The following is a 19,552-nucleotide window of genomic DNA, read 5'->3' on the forward strand; positions in this document are numbered from 1 at the left end:
CAGTGCCCCAGGTGCAGGGCATGGCAGTGGCAGTGCCAGCCCCTCCCCCCAAAGGATAACCCCCCGCTACCCACACTTCCATGAACCCCCCCAGCTGCACACGCAACCACAGCCCCATCCCACTGCACAGCCACACGCTGCCCAGCGCGCACCCCTGCAACCTGGGCACTACTTGGGCTCCCCTTCTCCCCCCACTGGCTCAAGAGCTGCTCAGGGGCAGGGATGGGCTCTGCTCAATGTCTCGGGCTTCCTGCAGGCCAGGCCTGGCTCTGGGACCAGCATCCGGCTGCGCCGCGCCCTGAGGCGGCACTGGCTCAGCAGAGTGGAGCCGGGTGGGCGTCAGTGACTGGAGGGGAGTGGGAGGGCAGTAATGGGGGGGAGCAGGGGCGGGGGTCAGGGACAGAAATCAGGAGGGCAGTGACCAAGGACAGAGAGCCAGTGGGGGTGAGGAGACTGCCAGGGAAAGGTGCTTAGGGAGAGGGAGGCCTTGCACCTGGGGAGGGGAGGAGACAGAGTTGGGAGCGAGGAGGGTGTCCCCAGCCATGCTACCCCAGCAGGCCGTTTGACTGGGAGTGCGTGTAGGGGGAGACAGTGACACTAACAGACCAATTGAATCCTGGGCCAGGGAGCCAGGACACCTGTGGGTACCCTTGGGCAGGTCCCATCCCCATGCCTCAGTTTCTCCCTGTACAATGGGGAGAATGGCCCTGCACTGGGTGGGGGGCCTGACAGAGAGGGGGATGAATGAGGTGTGCCAGGAGTAGACCATGTTTTCAATGCTTCCCCCACCCGTGCCCCCCAAGCAGGCGCCTGGCGTGCACCATCACTGCCCCACAGGAGTGGCTGTCAGGTGTAGGTGGGCCCTGGGAGTGAGGAGGGGGTGTGCCCCCCATCAGAGACACAAGGAGAGTGAATAAATAAATAAGGCTTTAATTTGGCCCCTAAAGTGTGCTAGTGACAAAAGTGTCCCAGGCACCATGGCCCTACCCCCACCCCCAGCCCCTCATGTGCCTCCCTGAGCTATGCCCCCAGGAGCCACAGTGCCACGTCCGTGCCAGCAGCCCAGCCCCTCGTGAGCCCCCAGACACAGCCATGGAGCTGTGGCCCAGGTGTGCATGGCTGAGGGAGGGGAAAGCGTCTGCGGCAGGGGTGACACAACATCGCCACGCATGGTGAAGGGCGGGTTACTGAGGCCCAGGTAAAGCTGGCGTCGGTGCCGCCCCCCCCCGCCCCACACACACTGGGAGCGCCTCGCTGGAGTAAACGGCCGCACCTGGGACAGGTAGGACACCTGGGTTCTGTGCCCTCTGACCCCAGGACCTCTGGGCACTGGCCTACGCTGAGCACTCACAACTCCAGCAACAGGCCTCAAACAAATACCCTCCCCATGTCCAGGGCCACGAGGGACCCAGCCAATACGACCTTGTCCACCCTAGAAGGGCAGCCGGGCAAATGGGCGTGATCTCCTTGGCTCCCCAGCTGGGCCCCTCTCGGCTACGCTGGCAGCACTTTTGGGCTCCTGGCAGCTAGAGCCACGGCCCTTGGGAGCAGAGCCAGGCTGAGAAACCAACAGCCAGAGGCTCAAGTCACAGCACTGCTTGGTGCCTCAGTTTTCCCATTTAAAAGGGTCAATCCTGTGTGGCCAGCAGGCTGATCTTGTCCTAGGGTGGGGCAGGGTCAAGGGGCAGGCCCTGAATTGGGGGGGCAGGACTGAGGGGGGCATTCCCTGTGGGATGGGGCAGGGCTGAGGGCCAGGCCCTGTATGGAGGGGGGCAGGCTCTGTATAGGGCAGGAGGCAGTGCTGGGGTGGGGCACTGCCAAGGCACAGGCTTTGGACCAGGGGGAAGGCCCCACACAGAGGCAAGGGTCAGGGTTGGGGGGCTGAAGGGCAGGCCCCACACAGGGCTGGGGGATGCAGGCCTCATACCAGGCTGTCTTGCCAGGCTGGCTGCAGGCGCTGGCACATCCTGGGCTGGGTGCCCCTCTAGGCATGTGAGCGGCAGTGGGCAGCTCCACGCTGCCTACTGGGCTGAGAGCAGGCCCTGGAGAATCACAGGGTCTGCCCCACTCGTGGGTGTCACTCCCCTTCCCACCTGGTGTCTCACTCTCAGCCATACCCAGTGCTCCTGCTCCCAGCGCTGGGCCTGGCTAGACTCTGGTGCAGACGCTGGCCCAAGGTGACACTGGGCAGACGGGCTAGAGCCCCCGAGGCTGCAGGTGGAACCGAATGGCCACATGCCCAGTCCCACCCCTGCCTGGCTGCAGCGTCCAACATCTGGGCCTACCTGGGCTCAAGCATCAGGCTCATATCTGGTCCAGACGCAGGCTGGTTCTGGCCCATTTCAGCCGTGTCCCTGGGCTGCTCTGCACAAGCGGTGCTGGCTGGGCAGGGGCTCAGCTGAGCCAAGGGGTTGGTTTTGATTCCTCGGAGCCACAGCCAGCCCAGGTCCCCGGAGCTGAGAGCGGGTTGGATTTGCTGAGTGGAGGGGAGAGGATCGACAAGCCAGGAGCAACAAGATCGGGCAGCTGGATCCAGCTGCAGGGCTCAGCCGAGGAGTCCTTGAGCTCCTGGGGGGCAGCAGATGGGCTTGGAAAGTAGCTGGGGGGAGGTTCCCGGTCCAGCGGGGTCCCAGCCCAGCAAGGTGGGGCTTGGTCCAGGGGGGTCCCAGCCCCAGCAAGGGGAGGCCCAGTCCAGTGGGGTCCCAGCCCCAGTGAGGGGGGCTCGGTTCAGTGGGGTCCCAGTCCCACCGAGGGGAGGCCCTGTCCAGTAGGGTACCCACTCCAGCCAGGGGGCCCCTGGTCCAGTGGGATCCTGGCCCCAGCGAGGGAGGCCAGGCCAGCCAGCAGGTCCTGACTCCAGGCTCTAGCTGATGATCTCGGAGAGCAGCGGCGTCATGGCGGTCAGGTCCTGGATGTGCAGGATCTGCCGTGTGTTCTCCACCTTGAGTGTCCGCAGCTCGGTCAGCAGCAAGAGCAGCTTTGCGTAGAGGAGCCTGGGGCAGAAGGAGCTGAGTGTCAGCCCCCTCTGTGGCCATGGCGCCTGCCTGCCCCAGCAGTTGCTTTGTGCCATGGCAGGAACAGCTTACCCCTACTCCAGGACTCCATTCCACACAGCCTGGGTAGGAGATGGGAAACTGAGGCACGTGAGGGGGAAGGGACCTATCTATGCCCAGGGTCAGGAACAGAACCTAGGAGCCCTGACTCCCAGCCCCTCTGCTATGAACCCACTAGACCCCACTTCCCTCCAGAGCTGGAACTACAGCTCAGGAGTCCTGACCTGACTCCCATCCCCCTACCCCAATGGTCTGTTTCACAGGAGGTGCATGTGGCTGGAACACAGAGGGGCAGGAGGCTAGACTGAAAACCCTTGGGCCAAGCAGCTGCCCCTTGGATGGGAGCTGGCTGGGCCCCACTGGGGAGAGGGGCTCCCAGGCTGAGCCCACTCCTTCCCTAGCTACCCCCCGGACAAGGAGCCCACTCCTTCCCTAGCTACTCCTTTTGCTTCCAGCTGCCCAAAGGCAAACCAACCTCTGGCTGGCTGGGGCAGAGGGGGGGCTGGCTAGTAGTGATAAGGCCTTGTGCACACAAGTGTAAGCAGGGTCTGAATGAGCCCTCCCCTGACTGCTAGCTGGGGATGGGGAAAGACTTCAGGAGCAAACTGTATTTCCATGAACACACCTACTGTGCGTAGGTGTCCAGCAGAGAGTTGTGGAGCTCCCAGTGACCAGCTGTGGCTGGTGTTGGGTTACCCAGCGAAATGTCATTATCAATGTTGTTATCTTCAGCTCAAAGGAACTCACTAAGCCAGGGGCTGGAAGGCCTGAGCCCTGGGAAAGTCAGAAGGGTGAGGACAGGTGTTTTAGCTAGGAGATGTGGTGTCTTCCTAAGGGTCTCTGGTCTGGTGTTTCTCCTCACTGTTCAAAGACAGAGCTCACTAGGCTCCATCAGGAGCCTTTTGTTATTTTAAGTACCCAAGAAGAGCAGACATCCCTTATGGTGGAGCAGTGTTTCTACCCAGCCGGCTGAGAGCTCAAATATCACCAAGAGACTAACCTACAGAGGCCACAGCAGAGAGGCAGATGGCAGCAGAAGGTGGGTACAGGGCCGGTGCAACCATTTAGGCGGACTAGGCGGTTGCCTAGGGCGCCAAAAAGTGCCCCCAATTTTTTTTTAAAAGGTTGAGCAGCCGCTGCTGCTGGGACAGAGAGGGAGTCAGCTGCCGGCGGTAGCCAGCAGCCCAGGGTGTCCCCTGGGTCAGGACGCCTCCACGGCATCCGGCAGCCCAGGGGGTCACCCAGGTCAGGGCGCCTCTGTGGCAGCCTGCAGTCCAGGGTGTCCCCTGGGTCAGGGCGCCGCCCCGGCAGCCCAGGGTGTCCCCTGGGTCAGTGCACCTCCGCGGCAGTCGGCAGTCCAGGGTGTCCCCTGGGTCAGGGCACCTCCGCGGCAGCCGGCAGCCCAGGGTGTCCCCTGGGTCAGGGCGCTGCCCCAGCAGCCGGCAGCCCAGGGGCGGGGGTCCCCTGGCCCAGGGAAACCCCGGGCTGCCGGCTGCCGCGGAGGCGCACTGACCCTGGGTCAGGGCGCCGCTGCGGCAGCCAGCAGTCCAGGGTGTCCGGAGGGGGCGGCAGGCAGCTCCCGTGGAGCTACCACAGTCGTGCCTGCGGATGGTTGGTTGCTCGCGCAGCTCCGGTGGACCTCCTGCAGACATGACTGCGGCAGCTCCACCGGAGCCGCGGGACCAGCGCACAGGACGGCGAAATTGCTGTCCGCCTAGGGCGCTCAAAACTCTAGCGCCGGTCCTGGGTGGGTAGCTGGCAGAAGCAGCTGATAGCAGAGCACCAAGATGCACCTCTGAACCCTGGGTCCTCACTGATTCGAGACAGCACCCCTGTGAGTGGGGTCTGGGGAGGGAGCAGAGGGGAGCACAGAAAAGGAACTGTTGGTTGTAGAACTCAAGGACATGAGGTGAAAGGCTCTGCCCCATGCACTCTGGGGTGAGTGTCCTGCTGACAATTTTATGGTTATGAATCCTGCTTGTGGCATTTTCCCTAATTTATGTCGGGTCACTTCCCTCCTGTCATTAAAAGTTTCTTTTCTACACACAGACACTGTGCTTGTGAGTGGGGAAATAGAGGCGCCCATGGGGTGGTGTTACTGGGTGGGGGTTCGAGCTGGTTCTGTGTTCTGTTGTTGAAAAGAAACCCCTAGATATTGAACCCAGCCCTGGTTGCTGCCGGCTCCACCTGCCACGAAGGTTACACAAGTAGGTGCGTTGCAAGGTGTGTCATGTGAGCAGCTGCACACGGATGACCATGGGAGATGTACTCTTAAATGGCTGTGATGTGCGTGTGTGTGTACAGTTGTGTTAAGTTGTGAGTGCAAGTGTAAGTAGCTGTGTGTTTGTGTGTGCACGAGTGAGTGATTTCCGGGTGCTGGGCATCGATGTGTGGCTGCATCGGTGTGCAGTGTCTGCGCGTGCAGATACGTGAGCGATCACAGAGGGGTCAAAGTTTTCCCTGTCCTGGGGGAGCAGCTGGGGGACTGACTTCCAGGAGAGAGACTCCAGAGCTGGACATGAGAACCACCCCCAGCGCTTTGAAGCGGCTCAGAGCACAGAGACAGGACCATGCGAGGGACTGCACAGAAATAAGCTCCCACAGCCTCAGGACTGGGGGACAAGCCAGACCTGCCTCAGCTCCCCCAGACTCAGGGCAGGGGGGAGGGGAGGGAGAGGGCAAGCCAGGACTGCCTCATTTCCCCCAGATTTGGGGCGGGGGGGGGGGGCAGCAAGCCAGGGCTGCCCCAGATCTCTGTGCAACACAGGCCCGCACAGACTTTTCCATGGTTTAGGGTCCATTTCTCTGCTGGGTTCTGCTAAGGAAGCTCTGATGGTCCTAGCGAGCCTCAGTCACAGCTCCCGGAGGGGGGTGGCAGCAGGGGCCGCCCCCAGTGGAGCCTGCTGGGACCTAGGGCTCTGGGCTGAGTGGGGGGGATCCCCCCAAGAGGGGAAGGTAGCGTGGCCAGACCCCTGGGGGTGCAGACGCTTGGGGAGACTGGAGCCATTGGCGATGCAGTGAACCCAGCCACTTCACAGTGACAGTTCCCACAATCCTCTCTGCCTGGACCTCCCGAGCGCTCAGCTCTGCACCCTAGGCCCAGAGGGCATGGTGGGACCCTCTGCCCTGGCCCCGGCCTGCTGCCTCCCAGCCCGCTGAATGGATGGGTGTCACTGCCAGGTCCCGGGGGAACATGGCACCAAGGACACAGGAGCTCTGAACAATCAGTCCCTGTGGCCCTGGGCCCCAGGCCTTGCCACATCCTGGAGCCCCTGCCAGGGCTCCCATGGGCCAGTGCTCTGTTCCCGCTGCCTGCACATATCAGTGTGACCCCTGCAGGTGCCAGCTGCCCCAGCTCCCGGGAGAGCCTGGACATCCAGGCAATGGGCAGAGGCTTTGCCTCTGGCCTCCCTCCCTGGGCTGCTCGCTGCACCCGCTGGGCCCAGGACACATGGGTTCGCTCTGATCCCACCCCTTCAGCAGGACACTGCAAGGGCTAGCGGGCGGGGCACGTGGCTGGGCCCCAGGACAGCTGGGTTCAATTCCCAGCTCAGCCACGTGACCCTGCATCAGGGCCCTGGGTCCCCTCATCTGCCCTCCAAATCCCTCAGTCACCAGCCCTGCGGGGGGAAGATCTCTCCCGGGCATGAGTGAGGACAAAGCCTACCCAGACATCCCAGAGATGGGCTGGGTACCTGGCTAGGCTCCAGGAAGGGCTCTCCCTGCCCTTCTCTGGGCCGTGGTAGTGAGTGCCCCCCTGCTGGGCTGCTCAGTGCTTTGGGCCCTGTTCCCACCAGGAGCCCCCTCCTGCCTCAGCTTCGCTAGTCAAGCTAGTGAGAGGCTCTCACTCACCTGCCCTTGCGGGGTCGGGAGGGGAAGAATATGGGAATTTTGGTAATATTTTTATAATGCCACTACGTGCCTCAGTTTCCCTCCAGGTGTGGTGTTGCTCTGCCCTGCATGTAAAGAGTCCGAGCCATGAGGAAGCTGCCTGGGGTGACATAGGTGGGCAATTAAGAGCTGGCTGGGACCCTGGAGAGCCAATGGAACCCCCTGCCATTGTCAGTGGGTGGCTCCCAGCAGGCGCTGGAGGCATGAACTCAGCAGGAAGACAATGGGGGAGACAGCAGGAGGTGGCTGGGAAGAAGAACTGGGCCCGGGGTCACACACAGGCACAGGGAGCAGAGCCTGATGTTGGCCCACGTGGCCTGTCTCTTCCCCTGGGTTGCTCTGGGCTACCTAAGGCCTCCCCGTTCCATGCTCCAGGGTACCAATAAACCTGCTCTGGCTGGGAGAGGCTCCGAGTGTGGTCGAGGTGCCCAGCTCCCTGAGGAAGAGGGGAACGTCTCTGCCCAGGAGCCTGGCTCAGCTGGGCAGAGCTCACAGGGTGGAGTAAGGGGCCTGGGGCTCAGTCTTAGAGGCGGAGAGGCCACGTGGCCTGCCCCTGTGGAGACACGTGGCCCCGGGTGGTCTGGCACACACTGACTGGCACCTCCAAGGACTGGTAAGAAGCAAGGACGTGGCACCCAGCCTGTGGACCCAGGACAGGGGGTCCCTTGCTCACCTGCCTTCGGGCAGCGGGTGCCGTTGGTCAATGTAGCTCTTCAGCGTGAGAGCCATCTTCTCCTGCAGCTGGTCGACGGTGTGGCGCTGGGTGATGCCAGGGTGGTCTGGGGGAAGGCAGCCCTGGCATGAGTGTGCAGGCAGAGCAGAGGCCACGTACCCTGGGGTCGGGGGACCTGCGTGTATGTGGGGGGTTCAGTGCAGGAAGCCCACGGGCGGGAGTTACCCTGTTGTGCAGACAGTGCAAGCCCTGGAGTTGGGGGGGTTCAGTGCCCACCCCCTGCTCACAGGCACAGTGACTTCCACTGGTCAAATGATGGGGCCATGGATATGCCCTTATGTGCCATCGCACTGTCCCACTGGGGTGGTGCAGGGTGGGAGGGCTGGGCAGGGGGCTCGGCACCCCACCTTGTTAGTGCCCATAGGAGGAGCAGGATGGGAGGCTGGATATGGGACTCGGTGCCTGTTTTGGGGCTGGGTAGGAGCTGAGTGTCTGTAGTAAAGGCTGGGGGGGCTCTGAGCCCTTCAGGCTGGGAAGGTGCTAGTACCCATGATGGGGGCCGGGCCAGGGGGTTCAGTGCCCATGGTGGGGGCCGGGCCAGGGAGCTCAGCGCCCATGGTGGGGGACAGGTTTGGGGGTGGCTCAGAGCCCGTGGTGGGGGCCGGGTGTGTGGGGCAAGTTGCGGGGGGACCTGGAGCCTGAGGGGGACGTGGGGGCTCAGTGCCCATCATGGTTGCCAGGTTAGGGGGGGCCTCCGAGCCCATGGTGGGGGCTGGGGGAGATCAGTGCCCATCGTGGTGGCAAGGTTGGGGGAGTGTCTCGGAGCCCGTGGTGGGGGCTGGGGGAGGGCTCACCAGGCGAGAACAGGGCGATGGCCAGCAGCAGGACGTACTCGGCCTCGTGCAGCCTCAGCTTCCTCAGACTGATGTGGAACTTGAGCAGCGGCTCCAGGTAGATCTGCTGGAACCCAGCTGGAGACAGAGATGAGGGGTGATGGGGGAGCTGCGCTGGCTGGCCCAGGGCTCCAAGCTCAGCTGCCAGCATGCCAGGGCCTGGGGAAGTCGTGGGGTGGGGGCGGCGGATAGGAGAGGTACATTGCACTGCAGGACAGGACAGGGTGGGGAAGGCCCAGCTCCTCGGGGACTGCAGCCTCGGGAAGCACAGAGAGAAGCAGGCAGCTCATAGCACACCAAGACTGAGCGTGGCTGGGGCGGTAGGACATGGCTCTTCCACCTCTGCCTGGGATACGGGCCCCAGGGCTCCTAGCCTGGCCCTGCCTTGGGAAACGTCCTCAGACCACCTGATCTCACCCATGTCGCAGCGGGCAGCGATCCTGTGCCCCGTATGTCCTGCCGCAGCGAAGTCCTCGGGGGCTGCACGTCTAGCATTTCCACAGTGTCGGTGCTCAGTCACTGCTTGGCGCTGTGCGGTGCAGGGCTGTAGCTGTGTCAGTCACTATTCCAGCCCCTCCTGCCAGCCCAGGGGTGGGTTCCCCATAGGCAAGGGCAGGGCCGGCTCTAGCAATTTCGCTGCCCCAAGCACGGCGGCACGCCGTCGGGGGCGCTCTGCCACTCGCCGGTCCCGCGGCTCCGGTGGACCTCCCGTAGGTTTCCCTGCAGGGGGTCCGGTGGTCCCGCGGCTCCGATGGACCTCCCGCAGGCGTGCCTGCGGATGCTCCACCGGAGCCACAGGACCAGCGGACCCTCCGCAGGCATGCCTGCAGGAGGTCCACTGGAGCCGCCTGCCGCCCTCCCGGCAACCGGCAGAGCGCCCCCCGTGGCATGCTGCCCCAAGGCGCGCTGTGGCCTGGAGCCGGCCCTGGGCAAGGGCATAGTGCTGCGACGGGGCGCAGGGGGAACCACTGTTCTTGTCAGGGGATTCTGGGCATGGCAGCCCACATTCCCTTGCAGGACTCCCCTAGCCCGGGCCGTGGGAGCCCCTGTGGGGGACACTGGAGGCTAGAAGTAGAGAGAACGTGGGGGAGTTGGGCCAGCCCCTTGCGTCAGAGGGACTCACCCAGGGCGCCGTCTTGGATGGTGTAGCAGTGCTGGCCGCACTCCCAGACCTTGGTCTCCTCGTTGAAGACTGTGTTGAACTGGATCTGGCAGATCTCCAAAGTGGCGCCTTTGAGAAGCGAGATCTGGTCATCAATCGGCAAACTCCTTCCCGGAGAGAGCAAGAGAGAGAGCGTGAGAGCAGGCCAGGAACCTAGGCTGGGAGCAGCTGGACAGAGCAGGGCCATAGGCCATGTGCAAAATGGGGTGGGGGAGGGACCCTGCGGGGGCTGGGCTTAGCAGGTTTCAGGGGGTGGGGGTACACTGGGGTACAGAGGGAGCAGGGACTGGGGACCTCAGGGATGAGGCAGGGTAGGGCTTGGAGATGGGGGGTGGGAGCATGAATGCAGCAGGGTGGGGCTGGGGGTGCAGGGGGCAGCAGGGTGGGGCTGAGGGGGGTTGGGGAGCAGGGATGTGGCTGGGCAGGGCTGAGGGTGCAGGGTGCTGTATGGATGCAGCTGAGCGGGGTGGGGTGCAGGAGGGATGCAGCAGGGCAGGGCTGAGGGGTACAGGAGGGATGCAGCAAGGTGGGGCTATCGGAGGTGCGCGGGGTAGGAGCGGGGTAAAGCAGGTGCTAGCTGTGCTGAGCTAGGCCTGTCACTCTCAGGGTTTCAGCTCCCGTTTCCCACTCCCCCTCCAGCCAGGCAGTTTGAGCCGCCTGCCCTCCATTGCCCTCCATGCCCACCCAGCTCCCCGGCGTGTGGGAGCCCAGCCATGCTGACCTGAAGGCTGGGATCTCCTTGGCGAATTTGATCACTTGCTGGATGAGGATGGTGCTGAGGTCGGCAAAGTGGGGCAGCATGGAGAAGATGTCAGGCAGCATGTCCCCTGGCAGGCTCTGCATGGGGGCCAGAGGGCCGCCCTCCTCAGGCTGGGAGAGCCCCTGCAGGACATGGGGAACCCTGGGCTCTTGTGGGTTCTGAGGGCTCAGGCTGTGGATGTACAATCGCACCGGAGGCTGGGGAGACAGAGGCCCCAGTCAGAAACGTAATGCTGCTGTTGTCAGTGGCCCTGACCCTGTGGAGAGGCGGCTGGCTCTGGGGTGTGGCGAGCCCCTGGTGCATTGCCCTGCAATACAGCTGAGCCTTGGACTGCTGGGTACACCTGCCCCAATCCCCACACCCCGGCGGGGTGCAGCCCCGCATACGCCATGGTTTACGCTCTAGGTTTTTTTGCTGCCCCAAGCAAAAAAAAATTTGGCTGCCCCCCGTCTCAGCCCTGGTCTCCCCGTCACACTCCGCTGCTGCCTCGGCCCTGGGCTCTCCCCCCTACCCGCACCCCCTGCCGCCCCAGCGCTGGGCTTCCCCCTTTCCCCCAACCAGTGCCCTCCCCCACCCCAGCTCTGGGCTCTCCCCCGCCCCCACCTGCACCCTCCTTCCGCAGCAGCCCTGGGTCACTGGTAACTCGCTTCCTTCCTTTCCAGTTGGTAGTGGCCAAGGGAATGCTGGGAAATGTAGTTCTTTCCCTGCTCCAGGGCTGGCTATATAGACAGGGAGCTAACCAAGGAACTACAGCTCCCAGAGCCCCTTGTTGGTTCTCAGCTCCTATGCTGGATCCCTGCCGCCCCAAGCAGGTGCTTGCTTTGCTGGTGCCTAGAGCTGCCCCTGTTTACAAACCCTAACGCCGCTTCCACAGAGTGGCTGGGGGTCCTCTGCCGAGGCCTCCCTCAGGGCTGAGCTCAAACCTGGGGGGTCAGAACTGCATGTCCAGGATCCGCAAGTACAGACGCTGCAGATGCAGGTGCAGTTGGGCAGGAGCAAGGATGGTGCAGACACGTGGCTGCTCCCACCGGGTTGGGAGCCCTGCTGGGATCAGAGCAGCCCAGGCCATGTCTCTGTTCATCTTCCCTTCCCACAGGAATTGCAGGCTCTGCCCAGGGCAGCCTAAGCCCTCCCCTGGCTGGGATGGGGTAGTGGTAGGGGATGTGGACAGGAGGGAGGGATGGAGTGGGGTGGCAAGGAGGAGATGTGGGGGCTGGAGGCAAGGAAGGTGGGGGGCAGAGGGGAAGGAGATGGGCTGAGGGGGCAGGAGAGAGGGGTGGGCTGGGGCAGAGGTGGGCTGGTGGGGCAGAGGGGAGGGGCTGGGGGCAGGAGGGAGGGATAGGGTGGGGCAGAACACTGTGGGAGAGGTGGGCTGGGGGGCAGGAGGGAGAGGGGAAGTGGAGGGGCTAGGGGCAGGAGAGAGGGAGGGATAGGATGGGGCAGAGTACTGGGGGGGAGGTGGGCTGGGAGGCAGGAGGGAGGGATGGGGGAAGAGGCAGGCTGGGGGCAGGAGGGGGGGTGGGGCAGAGTACTGGGGGAGAGGTGGGCTAGGGGGCAGGAGGGAGAGGGGAAGTGGAGGGGCTAGGGGCAGGAGAGAGGGAGGGACAGGGTGGGGCAGAGTACTGGGAGGGAGGTGGGCTGGGAGGCATGGGGGGAAGAGGCAGGCTGGGGCAGGAGGGGGGGTGGGGCAGAGTACTGGGGGAGAGGTGGGCTAGGGGGCAGGAGGGTGGGCTGGGGACAGGAGGGGGGGAGGGGCTGGGGAGAGGTGGGCTAGGGGGCAGGAGGGAAGGGGAATAGGGGAGGTGGAGGGGCTGGGGGCACCCTATGGGGAGAACAGACTGAAGCCCTGGCAGGTGTGAAACTTCACCTATGCAAGCCCGTGGCCCAGTAACCAGCCTGATCCAATCAGGGAGCAGGAATCCCAGCATGTGACTCAGCCAATGGCAGCTGTTCTGCCCCAGCTGTTTTGCTTACAACCCCAGTAGGGGGGAGAAGGGTCTGAACAGCCCCCACCCCCTTACCTGCCTAGGCTGTGATGATGGGGCTGGGCAGGCAGAGGCTGGGGTCGAGCTGGATCAGTGTGCTGGTTCCAGCAGAGGTGTGGCTCTGTGGGTGGTGGCCAGCCCAGTGGGCTTGGGGGTTAGCTGGGTTGGTGTATGGGGGGGCTGGTTCCAATGGGAGTGTGGCTCGGAGGGCAGTGGCTGCCCCAGTGCCTGTGAGTGGGGAGGATGGCTGGGATGAGTTGGGTTGGTGTATGGGGGGCTGGTTCCAGCAGGGGTGTGGCTCAGGGGGCAGTGGCTGCCCCAGTGCCTGTGGAGAGGATGGCTGGGATGAGCTGGATTAGTGTATGGGTGGCTGGTTCCAGCAGGGGTGTGGCTCGGGGGGCAGTGGCTGCCCCAGTGCTTGCAAGGGGGGAGGATGGCTGGGATGAGCTGGGTTGGTGTATGGGGGGCTGGTTCCAGCAGGGGTGTGGCTCGGGGGGCAGTGGCTGCCCCAGTGCTTGCAAGGGGGGAGGATGGCTGGGATGAGCTGGGTTGGTGTATGGGGGGCTTGTTCCAGAGGGGGTGTGGCTCGGGGGGCAGTGGCTGCCCCAGTGCCTGTGAGTGGGGAGGATGGCTGGGATGAGCTGGGTTGGTGTATGGGGGGGCTGGTTCCAGCGGGGCTGTGGCTTGGGAGGCAGTGGCTGCTCAGTGCCTGCAAGGGAGGAGGATGGTTGGGATGAGCTGGGTTGGTGTATGGGGGGCTGGTTCCAGCGGGGCTGTGGCTCAGGGGGCAGTGGCTGCCCTGGTGCCTGCAGGGGATGCTGCGGTGGGGGTTCTTACCCGGCAATGCGCGAACTGGGAGAAGCCAGAGTCGAAGTGCCTCTTGTGGGCCTCGATGAGGATGCTGATGAGCTGCTCCTGCTCCTCTGTCAGCTCTGCCGGCTCCCCCGCCGGCTCCCGCTCCTGCTGCTTCCTCTTCCGCAGGACCCGGCGCATCTGTAGAGCCTCTTCTGACATGATCACTGCCAGGCCATGAGGCAGGGGTAAGGGGCTTGGCCCCAGCAACAGCTCCCAGGCCCACGCTGACAGACGCCTCCCAGCTTCCTCTCCCTCAGCCCCACCCAAGAGCCTGGGGAGCTCGATATGGCGCTGCCCTGGCCGTGGGCTCTACTATCTGCCTTTGCTCCATGACCAAATTGGCTGGAGGGAGCGGGGCCTAGTGGGAGAGCAGGGACTGGGAGCCAGGGCTCCTGCATTCTAATCCCAGCTCTGGGCTGGAGAGGGGTATAGAGGGGAGAGTGGTGGAGGAGCAGGGCTGAGTCAGGACTCCTGGGTTCACCCTAGAGCCAGGAAGAAACCCCAACCAGCCCCTGCTGTCAGCCAGAAAAGAACAGGAGTCTAGTGGGTAAAAAGTGAGGCTGAAACTAGGCTGCCAGGGTTCCCTTGCTGGCTCTGGGACGGAGAGGGGTCTAGTGTGCAGAGCAGGTGCCTGGGAGTCCAGACTCCTGGGTTCCAGCTCTCAAGAGGTGCTCCTGATGTGTTTAAACTGCAGCATGCTAGGGTGCTGTGAGTCCCGGAGGAAGGGGTATGGCCTTGTGGCTTTACAAACCTGGGTGCTCGTGGCATTTGCAGGCAGCGTGTGTTAGCCAGGCGCTCAGGAGTGACCAGAGTAAGGACAGGAGAGTCACTTCCACCAGGAGCCACCCCCCCCCCACTGCTACGGGACAGTTCTCCAGGAGGCCAATGCTGCCCCCACCAGACAGGGTGGCTTTAAACACATCAGGGGCACCAGCCACCTTCTCTGAGCTGGGGCTGCATGGGCCGGGGGCTCGGGGCCAGGCAGGCAGACTCTCCAGAGCCATTACTGGATAGCGGATAATCGCTGCAAATCAGAGACCTTGGCTGCTCCACAGGGGAAGCACAAAGCCCCCCAGCCCCCCTACAGCGAGCTATCCATCCGGCCCCCCAGCGAGCTATCCAGGCAGCTCCCAGCCCCCCCAGGGAGCTATTCATGCAGCCTCCAAACCCCCTCTGCAAGCTATCCACCCAGCGCCCAGCCCTCCCAGCGAGATATCCACGCAGCCCCCCCAGTGGGCTATCCACACAGCCCCCAGTCCCCCCCAGGGGGTTATCCGCCCAGTCCCCCCCAGCGAGCTATCCACACAGCCTCCCAATGAGCTATCTGCCCAGTCCCCCCAGCAGGTTATCTGCCCAGCACCCAGTGACACAGGGGCTACTCCTCTGGGTGACGCACCAAGGCCCCTGCGTTCCCCACATTGCTGATGGCTTGATCCTCTTCTCCCTCCCTGCCAGGTGCTGGTGGGGATGGGGACAGAGCAGATGCAGCAGAGAGTGGCTGAGTGGCTCTGCTGTTACCAGCAGGGATGCTGCTGGGGGGCAACAAGGGGTGAGTACTAGGCACCAGTGACCTGGGACACCTCGCACATCACCAGGCCAGACCAGTGTCCTGCCAGCCGAGACCCCCTGCACGGCACCAGCCCAGTCCAGGGCCCTGCCAGCCGGGACCCCCTGCACGAAACCAGCCCAGCCCAACGCCCTGCCAGCTGAGACACCCTGCACGGAACCAGCCCAGCCCAGCTCCCTGCCAGCCGAGACCCCCTGCACAGAACCAGCCCAGCCCAGGGCCCTGCCAGCCGGGACCCCCTGCACGGCACCAGCCCGGCCCAGGACCCTACCAACCAGGACCCCCTGCATGGCACCAACCCAGGGCCCTGCCAGCCGGGACCCCCTGCATGGCACCAGCCCAGCCCAGCCCAGGGCCCTGCCAGCCGGGACCCCCTGCACGGCACCAGCCCAGCTCAGGGCCCTGCCAGCCGAGACCCCCTGCATGGCATCAGCCCAGCCCAGGGCCCTGCCAGCCGGGACCCCCTGCACGACACCAGCCCAGCCCAGCCCAGGGCTCTGCCAGCCGGACCCTCTGCACGGCACCAGTCCAGCCCAGGGCCCTGCCAGCCGGGACCCCCTGCATGGCACCAGTCCAGCCCAGGGCCCTACCAACCGAGACCCCCTGCATGGCATCAGTCCAGGGCCCTGCCCGCCGGGACCCCCTGCACGGCACCAGCCCAGCCCAGGGCCCTGCCAGCCAGGACCCCTGCACGGCACCGGCACCAGCCCAGCCCAGGGCCCTGCCAGCCGGGACCGCCTGCACGGCACCAGCCCAGCCCAGGGCCCTGCCAGCCGGGACCGCCTGCATGGCACCAACCCAGCGCCCTGCCAGCTGGGACCCCCTGCATGGCACCAGCCCAGTGCCTTGCCAGCCAGGACCCCCTGCACGGCACCAACCCAGCCCAGCGCCCTGCCAGCTGGGACCCCCTGCACAGCAGCAGACCAGGGCCCTGTCAGCTGGGACCCCCTGCACGGAACCAGGCCAGCCCAGCGCCCTGCCAGCTGGGATCCCCACACAGCACCGATCCTGCACCCCTGTAGCCTGGCATTCCCCCTGCCGGGGAGTTCATCAACAGAAGTTGCCTAAGCCCAGTGAGGAGCACCCCCATTCTGACAAGGCTACAGCACAGATAGTCCCTGAGTGCCGATGTCCTGGGGAGAACAGACCTTGCGCTTCCCCTGCCAGCCTCCCCAGGACCAGATACCAGCGCAGGAGGGCGGGGAGCCAAGCCCTTACTTACTGTCCTTCCTCATGCCCACAGCCAGGCACTTCTGGAGGCGGCAGGCTTGGCACTGCCGGCGCTTGGCTTTGGTGATGGTGCAGTTGCGGGTGAAGGGGCAGGTGAAGCACACGCCCTTGCTGATCGACCGCCTGCAAAAGAGGGGCAGGGTTTGGGGGGCAGGAGACACCCCCTGCCTTGGGAAAGGGTCAGAGAGCCCTCCTCCCCACACAGTGAGAGCCCCAAGCGAGCGACCTATTGGAACCTGGCACCGCAAGGCTCAGAGCAACTCAGGCAGGCTATCCTGGCACTCCTCAGCAACCCGCCATCCCCTCCCAGCCTTCTGCTGGCTTCATCCCCAGCCTGCTCCATGCAGCATTGCATCCCTCCCAGGCACAGCACAGCCCGCTCCTGCTCCCCGCCCATCCAGGCACAGGGACGTCCAACCCAATGCCCAGCACCCTTGCTAGGAGCGGGGGCTTCTGGGTCATTTCCAGCTGCGAGGCACTGCATTGTGGGATAGAGCTGGGGAAGCCGGCTTCTGACTTCCTCTTCACCAAACTGTCCGAGCTACGCTTCTCCTGGCACAGGGCCGCCATGTCTGTGTGCCTGGGTGGGGGGTGCTGGCCCAGGCACTGAGCAACACAGACATGTAACATGCCAACACGTTGGGCTGTGCCAATTTCTGCCCCCTCCCTGAGATCTGCCCCCTATGTAGATGGGTAGGCCCACACCTCCTCTGCTTGCTGTCACACACACAGATGGTTATTCCAGCACACACAAACAGACAGATGGCTATGCGTGCGCGCGCTCACACACACAAGCACACAGCGTGGTAAATGGTGCTGCAAGAAGCCATGGTGAAGAGGCTTTGGGCCCTGCCCCCAGTAGCCATCTCAGGCATTGGTTGTCCCAGTTAGTTGCAATGCCCGGGACAAGCCCATCTGGCTGAACCAGGGTGTCTAGAACTGTTTCTTCCCTGCATGGAGGAGAAGCCACAAACATTAAAAATGCCCCAAAGCCTTGAAACCCCAACACCTTTCTCTGAGAATAAGCCTCACAACGAATCAGTCACTCTGGGGCAGGGGGATGGGAGACCCCAAAGGAATGTGCAGCATGCTGCAAGAAGTGGTGCAAGTAGCTTAGCATGGCACTGGGGACACGGTGCTGCAGGGAGCAGAAGGGGCACTCGCCCTGCACAGCCAGCGATGGCACTGTGCTGCAGGGAGCAGGGTGGAGGCACAGTAGGGAGTGCTGTGTGGGTATCAGGTCCCGGCAGTACTGTGCAGGAGGGAGTTACCCTGGTTAGCTGTGCAGGGATGCTGCTGCCCATCAGGCCTGGCACGTGTCTCAGGCTGGCAGCTGCAGGAGGCAGCAGGTGAGGCCCCCAGTTCAGTGTGAAGACCTGGGCACCTCGCCTGGCTGGTCCTGAATCAAGAGGGGTATTAGCTCCAGCTCCCTGAAACTCGGGGGTGGGAGTCGCGCCTGGCAGAGCATCGCAGCTGCACCCTGCGTCACTGCCACAGCTGTACTCGCCTGGGCATCAGCTGAGATAAACCTGGGGTCGGCAGCAGCAAACGCCCATGAAGGCGAGCACATGATCGGCTCTGAGCCATAGGACGGCACAGCCACAGGACAGCTGCCATAAGGGCTGGACACAGCAGCCACTGAGCCAGGGCATTGCCTGTGTGCACACAAACACGCACCGCACCCACCCATCCCCATCCCAATGCACAGACATGCTATACACACATGCCCCCTAATGCATACGCATACCTGTGTACACATCCACATATACATCCCAATGCGCACTCCCGATATACACACACCAGTGCATAACACACTCCTGCACACTCCAGTATACGGATACCCCACATCCCAATGTACACTCCCCTCATATACCCCCGCGCACAGACACACCCTATACGCACCCACATAGACATCCCAATGCGCACCCCAAATATGCACATCCACAACCTACTCACGCATCCCTTATAGACACACCAGTTTACACATACACCTTGCACACTACACCCCGTCACAGTTGAGGGTAACTGCAGCTGTATTCCCCCTCTGTGGCCCCTCGAGGGCATTTTCTTGAGGCTTCCAGCTCCCAGCCATCACCTCACGTGGGCCGAGACCCATCTCACTCCTTCCTGAGCAACACTTTAAGACTGCAGCCCCCTGCCTTACACTGTGACATCCCCAGCAAGGCAGCACCCGCATCATGCTTTCTCTCCAAAGACAGTGTTACCAGTGACCCCCCAGCCTTCCCCCAGCAGAGCACATGTATCTGAAGGACAAAAGCATTCCAGAGGAAGGGTAACGGTGAGAAAGAGCTGTGCACATGCACTAACCAGACAGGCTTGGCTCGGCTGCCTTTCCAACCTTTCAGCAAGGTTCAGACCTGAAACAGCCTTAACAAAGCACCTTCTTCCTTTGTCCTCTGTGACTGCCCTGGCCTAAATTAGTCTCTGCAAACCACCCCAGGGAGGTACCTCTCCAGAGCTGTTTAGAGTCGCGGGGCTGTAGGAATCACCTCCCCACACCGCTATTTTTAGTTCCTGGGTAACCTTCCCCCATGGAGCTGCTCCAATCCCTGGGTGCAAAGCTACAGCAACCATTCATAAACTGGATACAGCACGGTTCCCTGAGATGCTGCATGCAGTTGCAATATCGGTCAAACCCCTCCATGCACACACATCTCATTGCACACTTCCCCCCCCAGCACATAAGAACACCATTACACACTACACATACCCTGTGCACCCCCCACACACGAGTGCACAACCCCCCCCCAACCCTCCTTGTTCTGAGGGGTGTTGAGTGTGACCCAGGGCAGTGCCCTGCCTGCGCAGCGCCAATAGGAGGCAGCGTTTATCCTTGCCAGCCCCATGGGGTGGAAAAGCCCAGGACAGGGGGTTGGAGGTTGGCAGGATGATGGCACCAAGGGGGCTCTCACCTGAAGAAGCCCTTGCAGCCCTCGCAGGTCATGACATGGAAGTGGTAGCCGGTAGCTCGGTCTCTGCACACAGCACAGATTTTCTCCTCTCCCTCTGGCTCCCCGTCTTCCCTGCTCCCGGCCCCGAGGCTCAGCACGCTGGGGCTGCTGCTGCTGCTGCTGCTCTCCCTATCAGAGGGGCTGAGCATGGCAGCTCCTGGCCCCCAGGCACCCACGGGCAAGCTGCTGTGGGGAGAGGAGAGTCAACGACAGGCCTAGGCTCCAGCACAGGGACGGCCCAGGTCAGACCATGCCATGTGGTCTTTCCATAGGGGCCAGTCCAGCCTGGGCTCCTGGCCCTCCCCCAGGAGACGGCTCCCCATCCGTGGGCCCCATTCCTCCTCCACCCTCCCTTCCCCAGGGACAGCCCCCCGCAGATCCCAGTGGAGCCCGTTGTTTATGCTTCTGCAGGCATTGTGCAGTCACACGACAAATTAGCTGTTGCTGTCGGTTGTACTGTGGTAGTGGGTGGTAGGATAACCCCTGATTCATGCAGACACACACAGAGATG

The 19,552-nt window shown here is 63.3% G+C and overlaps 1 protein-coding gene across 1 annotated transcript; it reads right to left on the bottom strand.

The window, feature by feature from the left end:
• Positions 1 to 1,110: 1,110 nt before the first annotated feature.
• On the bottom strand, positions 1,111 to 19,277 carry NR1I3 (nuclear receptor subfamily 1 group I member 3). Its single transcript, XM_030542536.1, has 8 exons — positions 19,003 to 19,277; positions 16,062 to 16,192; positions 13,255 to 13,436; positions 10,394 to 10,629; positions 9,634 to 9,779; positions 8,472 to 8,588; positions 7,618 to 7,723; positions 1,111 to 2,993 (listed from the first exon to the last, which is right to left on the bottom strand). The coding sequence occupies exons 1-8, from the start codon at positions 19,188 to 19,190 to the stop codon at positions 2,864 to 2,866; spliced, it is 1,236 nt and encodes a 411-aa protein (XP_030398396.1). The 5' UTR covers positions 19,191 to 19,277; the 3' UTR covers positions 1,111 to 2,863.
• Between the last annotated feature and the right edge of the window lie 275 nt (positions 19,278 to 19,552).

Source organism: Gopherus evgoodei, chromosome 24 (genome assembly GCF_007399415.2).
Source record: "Gopherus evgoodei ecotype Sinaloan lineage chromosome 24, rGopEvg1_v1.p, whole genome shotgun sequence".
Lineage (NCBI taxonomy): Eukaryota > Metazoa > Chordata > Testudines > Testudinidae > Gopherus > Gopherus evgoodei.

Excerpts from the sequence above, each read along its gene's own strand:
- NR1I3 (XM_030542536.1), bottom strand. The coding sequence starts at position 19,190 with ATGCTCAGCCCCTCTGATAGGGAGAGCAGCAGCAGCAGCAGCAGCCCC. Across the intron at positions 13,437-16,061 it reads TGTGGGCATGAGGAAGGACA|TGATCATGTCAGAAGAGGCT; the intron begins GTAAGTAAGGGC and ends ATGGCCTGGCAG. Across the intron at positions 9,780-10,393 it reads AAGGAGATCCCAGCCTTCAG|GAGTTTGCCGATTGATGACC; the intron begins GTCAGCATGGCT and ends CTCTCCGGGAAG.